The sequence below is a fragment of the Artemia franciscana genome, chromosome 3, assembly GCF_032884065.1.
Source record: "Artemia franciscana chromosome 3, ASM3288406v1, whole genome shotgun sequence".
Lineage (NCBI taxonomy): Eukaryota > Metazoa > Arthropoda > Branchiopoda > Anostraca > Artemiidae > Artemia > Artemia franciscana.
In genome coordinates, this window is record NC_088865.1 from 46,610,787 (window position 1) to 46,619,011 (window position 8,225).

Here is an 8,225-nt window from a genome sequence, read left to right on the forward strand (position 1 = left end):
GGGAGAGAAGTTTCAAAAGGGTGAATTTCTCTGGGGAAATTTTACACTTGGGAATTTACCAGAATTCCTATACGAAATTCATCTTATGTCTTGCTTTCTCATTATCAAATCCATTTTACGCGCGGAGATGTTAAGGACAATTGTCCGGGGCAAGTTTTCACCAGGATTGAACTGTCTAGAGAATACAAACAGAAATTAAAAGCGAACTTAAAATGAACAGAAATTAACAAGTATATGAGAAGGGTTGCTCTTCCTCAACATCTCGTTCTTTACGTTAAAGTTTTGATTTTGTCCCAATTTCTTGTGAACGACTCTTGAAACAACAAGGTTCGTTTAATTAGAACAACAAGAAGTGTTTTTTTTAAGTACTAAATACTTTAGCGTAAGGAGCAAGGTGTTGAGGAGGAGCAACTCCCCTAATATACGTATTAGTTTTTGTTTGATTTGAGTTTTAATGTAGCTCCTTCCACTAAGTTGAAAGAACATTATTTTTTTGTTTAATGATAAGAAAGGAACGATATTGTTTTGGCGGTTATTTTGGACTGAGTGTGACATACATACTATTTTTCACGATTGCTTTTTATAGCAATATATATTTTTCGTTATAACACTAGATAAGGTATATAGGAATTAGCAACAATCGCTGCGTTAGCATAACTGGAACTTTTTTTGGGGGAAAAAATTCCCTTTTTCTGGGGAAAAAATTCTAGAAATCCTGTTTTGCAAAAAAACTGTTTAGTGAAGAAAAATCAACATTTAAAGCTGATTCAGGAATAGTAACTGTTATTGCAATTTAGTTTAACAGTAAAGTTTATCACAAAAACAAATTTATTGGAATTATAAAAAAATAGCCCAAAACTCCACAAAACTGGTGTCGGATGGAAATAAAAACCACACCATTGGAATTTTCATAGCCAAAAATCCCCCACGGGGTAATTAAAGATCTGGAGCAAATCTGGAGCAAAAATACAGCATGTTTTTTTCGACAAGTGTAAAATAGTTTCATTTGCCTGTGAATTTGAAGATGCCTATTATTGATTGGTGGTAATCAAAATAATATATTCAAACATTTATTATTTCAATCCTGCTAAATATTGCCCAACACTACCCACCTTGACATTTTCAACTTGAAGTAACAATACGGAAGCACATTGGATAAATAACTTGTTCTGGGGTGCTATAGCGTAGAAACCCTGATTTCTTTGATAATAAACGGGATAGTCGTTTTTTTTAATATACTGAGGATAGGGTGATGAACCAACTGTGAAACAATAGATATTTAAAAGGAAACATTTTGGTTAGTCGTTGTATAAACTTTGAAATACAACGTTCTGTGAATATTTAGAAAACACTACCATGATTGGACACATCCTTAAGGTAAAAAGAAGAAATTATTATATATAATAAATATCCAATTAATTTAATACTATATAATTTTATGATTTACATTAATTAAGCATATAATTCATAACAACCTTTTAAAGAGGACAATCGTGAACTAAGGAATGTAAACAAAATCGAAGGGACAGGGCCGCATCCAGAATTTTTGCGGAGGTGGGGATTGTCCTCTTTTAAATAGGACAATCATAAATCAATGAATGCAAATGATATCGATTGACCAGGGACCCCCCAAAACTTCAGTCTGACTCGTAAAAGTGAAACAAAAATTTATATAAGTGGGATTTTGTCTGCGTTTTTTTTTCGCAAGCTTTTACGTAGCTTTTGTAGAGCACCCCCGATAAAATACAACCCCCACCCCAAATAAAAACTATGGATATGCCCTTAGACACTCACGGGTATATCCTGGTTTCGTAACTTTCATATACCGTTTATGAACAATATATTTGTTACGCTTTCAATAAAGTACGCCCTTAGTTCAATTAGGCATTTTGAAGGATACTTCACTCTTTGATGCTCATGAAAAAGATCTATGATATGCTCTAGTAGTCTAGAATCTATTTGATATAGAATGTCGATCAAATCATTGGTGAAATTAGCTCAATCTTAGCTTGCACAGATTTGACTATGAGAAATATATTCACTCACCAGTGTACCTTTTGCTTGGGCAGATGACCTAGCTCGTATTCCAAAATAGCTTTTCAGTCACCTATTTTGCTAGAACGTCGTTTTTAAATGATATCAGAGATATTTGTTATTTGAAAAGATTCAGAAATTCTGTTTCCTATCATTTGAATTTCTCTCTTTCTATAGTTCTTACAGAGATCGAAAATAAAAACTTACTTTCTGTCAAATCGAATGCTCAGTTTTAGGTTGCACAACAAATGTAAGTATTATTCAGTAGCCAATCAAATAATTAATTAGTTATTTTTAACTTTTTGCATTACCCTTGACGTGAAGTCTTGCAAACCAGTCGGACAAAAGATATCATATCAAAATTTTGATACTAATCGTTATTCCGAACATCTTCTTCATAATTTTCCCTATTTTCTGTGTTTTTACTGTCTTTATCTGAGCTGTTGGAAACCTGCCATTTTGACATCTTGGATGCAGAAATAGTTTTTCCGTTCATTTCAACATACCTCTAAACATTCCTGAAAGTTTTAAGTTGATTCCCTTAGCTGTTCCTGAGATATTACAGATACACTCTTTTGACAACCTGAATTTATATAGTTTCATTCGGCGTAAAACTACATCCCATCTACTGTCCCTCAAGATTACAGCTGAATTCCGTAAGCTATTCCTGACAAATTGTAGTTATACCGTTTTGACAGCCTGAATGCACGGAACATTTTGGAATTTTGCTCAAAAACCCACCTCCCATTCAATTGCCTAAAAATTTCAATGTATTACCCTTAACCGTTCATTAAACATTACAAATATACTCTTTTGACAACCTGAAGGTAGGTAGTGTCTTTTGGTTTAGTTCAACACCTCTATCAAATGGCTTTACAGTTTCAGTCCTAGCCGTTCCTTAGATTTGCATATACAGGCTTTTGACATTGTTTTGATTTAGTTCAGCTAAGCTTCTACTAGAAGACTCTACTATGACTCTTTAATAAGAAGTGATCCCATGAAAAAATTTTAACAGTATGAAGCCTTATCCTTCTTTACTTAGGAAGCGCTAGTGTACTACCTAAGACAAAAGAAATTATGCCACAGAAAGATTACAGGCCTAGTGGATGAGTAAAACCTGTATTGATAGTTAGTCTTACTTCTATTTGCATACGCAGAAGTAGAATGTACAGAAAGATCACATACCTAGTGGAAAAGCTTGAGGAAGGTTGGAAGTAAAACCTGGATTTAATGTTCTATATTAGGTCAAATAATGAGTCAAATCAATAAATAAATAATGTTGTATATTAGGTCAGGTCATATTTTACAATATGTATACAAGGTACGTGGAAACTTGTCTAATATTGATAGTTAGCCTTACTTTTATCTGCATGTACAGAAGTAGAATGTACAGAAAGATTACATACCTAGTGGAAAAGCTTAAGTGAGGTTGGAAGTAAAATCTGAATTTAATGTTTTATATTTAGCAAAAACAATATCGAACAGTTCAGTTTCATTGCATAAATTAAACTAAAATCTTTTTGCTAGTCATACAGTGTATTTTCTGTTAAAATTGTACTTACAAAATAAACATCGAAGTTGAAACTAAAAACAAACGAAAATTATCGCAGATTGTGCAAAAGGAAATCGTTGGGACTAGTTTAAATAAACCGACCTGTGGTAGTTTCCTAGAGGTGGGGAATTCTAAAAATAAGCACATTACTGAAAACAATAGTTACAACATCGTTCTTCATTTCCAAACAACTTTTTATTAAGTAATCTGTTTTACAGGCGTTCCTTTTCTTCGCTGTTACAACCGTTGCTACAGCTCAACTAGACCAACCAGAAGCACCACAAGGAGGTACAGCTCAAGTAAGAACCCAACAAGATGCTATTAATCAATTGGAATCCCAACAAGGAATTAAAGACCAATTGGATGGCAAACATGGGGCCACATCTCAATTAGAAACCCAACGAGGGGCTATAGCTCAAATAGAAGACCAGCAAGATAAAAAAGACAAAGTGGAACCCAAAGATGATGAAGAAGCAAACTCGAGAATACTTGGCTTAGGAGGTCTTCTTGGTGGCGTGGGAGGAGGTTTACTTGGAGGAGGCTACAGACCAGGATTTGGAGGTGGCTATAGACCTGGGTTTGGAGGTGGCTACAGACCTGGGTTTGGAGGTGGCTACAGGCCAGGATTTGGAGGAGGATACAGACCTAATTTTGGAAGATGATTTAGTGCTGACTTTTAGAAGATATAACTAAACTAAAAATATTTTTTTATAACTCAGCTGACTGTTCTTTTAATAAACGTTTTATTATACAATTTTTGTTGGTTCTTGTCGGTGTCTCACCTGGATTTAAATTTTAAATATAAGAAACAGTGCCGCTTAAAAAGGTTCTAGTACTTCTGCGTCGGAATAAGCCCTCTCGTAACTTCCTAGGAGTATCTGGGGAAAAAATAACAATCATAATAATAATAATAAGAAAATTAATAATAATAAACCGCTCGGAAAAAAGAATTGGATATTCCATATTTTCGTAGACAGGAGCTTGAAATCTCTACAATACGGTTCTCGGATTTGCTACATTCAAAGGTATGATTTTTAATAAAGATCGCTTACCTTCTTGGGGGTGTCTCTTTCCTCAAATTTGGCAAGTTTTCTCATGCTTATAGCTTTAGATGGCTACAATAAAACTTACCAATTTCATACCTTTGGAATCTTCTTAAAAATCCAATTCTTTTCTTTTATTAATTGTTAAAACAATTCTGTTCTTAGATTTTCGGTTAGAATTGGCTCGAATCACTCCTTACTTAGTTCATTATCATGAACTATTTGATTGCTATAGGACTTTATTTCAGGGTTTCTTAGGCTTTAATATCACTCTTTCCTTTTCTAAGAAGAACTTCTTGTTTTGAAACTTTCTCTCTTTTTTTTTCAATGATGTTAATAATAAGCAATATTGTTCCGAATATCTCTTCAGCTAGACATGTTGCTTCTTCAAAATCCCCTTCCGACTACTTGGAACCCGCTTCCATCCAATTTCAAAAGAACCCCGAGGAGCTCATAATAAGGGAACCACCAAAGAGGGGGTATCTCTACCCCGGGACACAAGAAGACATTAAAGAAATATTTCAAACGAAGAAAAGATAAATGTTTCTGTATAAAGTATTGTAGAAACGAAGTTTAACTTGCTCCCCCCCCCCTTCCACCACTAAAACCAGAATAGCCTCAGAACTAAAAAATAAAAGTTATAAAACCAACTTCTCTATTGCTGCTTATGTTTATGAAAGGAGGTAAATATGCTTCCTTCCTTCAAAATCTGAGACCACGAGTGTCAAAATTTTGTCCTGATTTTTTTTTGGAGGGGGGAATAATACTACACTTAAAAAGGGCGTTGTATGAACAGTTTTCCTGGCTGAAGTGATTTTCCTTTGAATGAGATGAAGGGAATACTCTCTAGTCTTGTGTGAAATCTGGTTTTTGTTTAGTTGGTTGGAATAACTTTAAAACTCCCACTTGTCGCTCATTTTTACTGTATCTTACTTTGGAAAAATTGTCACAAAAAAGTGTCACCAGGGCTGTTAAAAAAACAGCGGATAAGGTGGAAGAAAACAAAATTCTGTAAAATTTAGCAAATATCACTTTGAAAAAGTGAAAAAAATTGAAGCTTAGATATAATTAATGGTATCTATTACAGAATATTTAGTGAAGATATTACTGATAAAAGAGGAGCAGAAAATGATTATTTTCCTTTCTGTTTTTTATTGGGAATTACACAACTACGATTATTTGTAATTGCCTTTTATAGCCAGGTATATTGTTATTGCTAAGCTATAATTTAATTCAAATCACAGTCTAGCACTATTACATTGTAATTGGACTACAAAGCCAAATAAATAGTGGCACATCTCGAATTTTTCCCTGGAAAGCCAATGCAACATATCTCTTTGTCGTAGTCAAACAGTTCGTGGTAACGAACTGTAGTAAGGAGCGACCCGGCTCAATAGTAACCAAAACTCTAAAAAATGGAATTTTGATACCAATAGCTATATCAAAAGAATCGCATTTTAATGCTGGTTTTAAATATATAAGTTTCATCAAGTTTAGTCTTACCCATCAAAAGTTACGAGCCTGAGAAAATTTGCGTTATTTTAGAAAATAGGGGGAAACACCCCCTAAAAGTCATAGAATCTTAACCAAAATCACACCATCAGATTCAGCGTATCAGAGAACCCTATTGTAGAAGTTTCGAGCTCCTATCTACAAAAATGTGGAATTTTGCATTTTTTGCCAGAAGGCAGATCACGGATGCGTGTTTATTTGTTTTTTTGTTTTTTTGTTTGTTTTTTTTTTTTTCCCAGGGGTGATCGTATCGACCCAGTTGTCCTAGAATGTTGCAAGAGGGCTCATTCTAACGTAAATGAAAAGTTCTAGTGCCCTTTTTAAGCGACCAAAAAAATTGGAGGGCACCTAGGCCCCCTCCAACGCTAATTATTTTCCCAAAGTCAACGGATCAAAATTCTGAGATAGCCATTTTATTCAGCATAGTCGAAAAACCTTATAACTATGTCTTTGGGGACGACTTACTCCCCCACAGTCCCCGTGGGAGGGGCAACAAGTTACAAACTTTGACCTGTGCTTACATATAGTAATGGTTATTGGGAAGTATACAGGCGTTTTCAGGAGGATTTTTTTGGTTGGGAGGAGGGGTTGAGAAGAGGGGGATATGCTGGGGGAACTTTCCATCGAGAATTTGTCATGGGAAAAGAAAACTTCCATGAAGGGAGAGCAGGATTTACTAGCATTATTTAAAAAAAAATAAAAAATAAATGTGAAAAAGCTTTTTCAGCTGGAAGTAAGGAACAGCAATAAAACTTAAAACAAACAGAAATTATTACCCATATAAGGGGCTCACCTCCTTATGATACCTAGCTCTTTACGCTAAAGTATTTTTAGTAATTTCAACTATTTATTCTACGGCTTTTGTGATTCAGGGGTCATTCTTAATGAATTGGGATAAAATTTAAGCTTTAGTGTAAAGAGCGAGGTACTGACGATGGGGCGAATCCCCTCATATATGTAATAAAAACATGAGAATACAAAAGTTCTTTACGTAAGCTAATTTATAAGCTACGTAAATCTTTTACCAATAAAAAGATTCGTAAAAAATTAAAAGTTCTAGTTGCCTTTTTAATTAACCAAAAAATCGGAGGGCAACTAGGCTTCGCCCCCGCTCTTTTTTTCTCAAAATCATTCGATCAAAATTATGAGAAAGCCATTTAGCCCCCCCCCCCAAAAAAAAAAAATATTCAAATTTCGTTTTGATTATTCCTCTGCGGAGAGCCAAAATCAAAACATGCATTGATTCAAAAACGTTCAGAAATTAAATACAAAAAAACAAGTTTTTTCAACTGAAAGTAAGGAGTGACATCAAAACTTAAAACGCACAGAAATTACTTCGTATATGAAAGAGGCTGCTTCCTCATCAACGCCCCGCTCTTTACGCTAAAGTTTGACTCTTTCTCTCAATTCTTCTTTCTAAAACAGTAAAAAACTTTAGCGTAAAGAGCGGGGCGTTGATGAGGAAGCAGCCTCTTTCATATACGAAGTAATTTCTGTGCGTTTTAAGTTTTGATGTCACTCCTTACTTTCAGTAGAAAAAACTTGTTTTTTTGTATTTAATTGCATAAAAGCCTTACATTTGCTTCAAGATATTGATGTTATCAGTTATCAACGGTCAATAATTAAAATATCAAATCCAAATTTCACCATTTATTGTTGCTCAATATTGCCCAAGACCATTCACCTTGGAGTATCCTACTTAAAATAACAAAACGGAAGCACAACGAACAGACAAATCGCTATGAGGTGCTAAAGTAAAGGATTGTTGATTAAAATAAAGGATTATTTGAGCCTAAACAAGATAGAAAAAGAATATTTTCAAAGGCATGAAATATTAGGTAATTAAAATAGTTTAATTTGCATTTAAAATTGAAGCTGCCTATTATTGATTGGTGGCAATGAGAATAATGTATTAAAAAGTTTACTATTTCAGTCCTGCTAAATATTGCTAACACTACCCACCTTGGAATATCCAACTTGGAGCAACAACACGGAACCACAGTGGACAAATAACTTGTTCTGGGGTGCTATATCGTAGAAACCCTGATTTCTTGGATAATAAATGGGACAGTTGTTTTGTTTTT

At 34.3% G+C, this 8,225-nt stretch overlaps 1 protein-coding gene across 1 annotated transcript; it reads left to right on the plus strand.

Annotated features, from left to right (window-relative positions):
• The first annotated feature begins 1,227 nt into the window (after positions 1-1,227).
• Positions 1,228-4,340, plus strand: LOC136025331 (uncharacterized). The gene is made up of 2 exons (XM_065701249.1): positions 1,228-1,377; positions 3,805-4,340. The coding sequence occupies exons 1-2, from the start codon at positions 1,357-1,359 to the stop codon at positions 4,246-4,248; spliced, it is 465 nt and encodes a 154-aa protein (XP_065557321.1). The 5' UTR covers positions 1,228-1,356; the 3' UTR covers positions 4,249-4,340.
• The last annotated feature ends 3,885 nt before the right edge of the window (positions 4,341-8,225 follow it).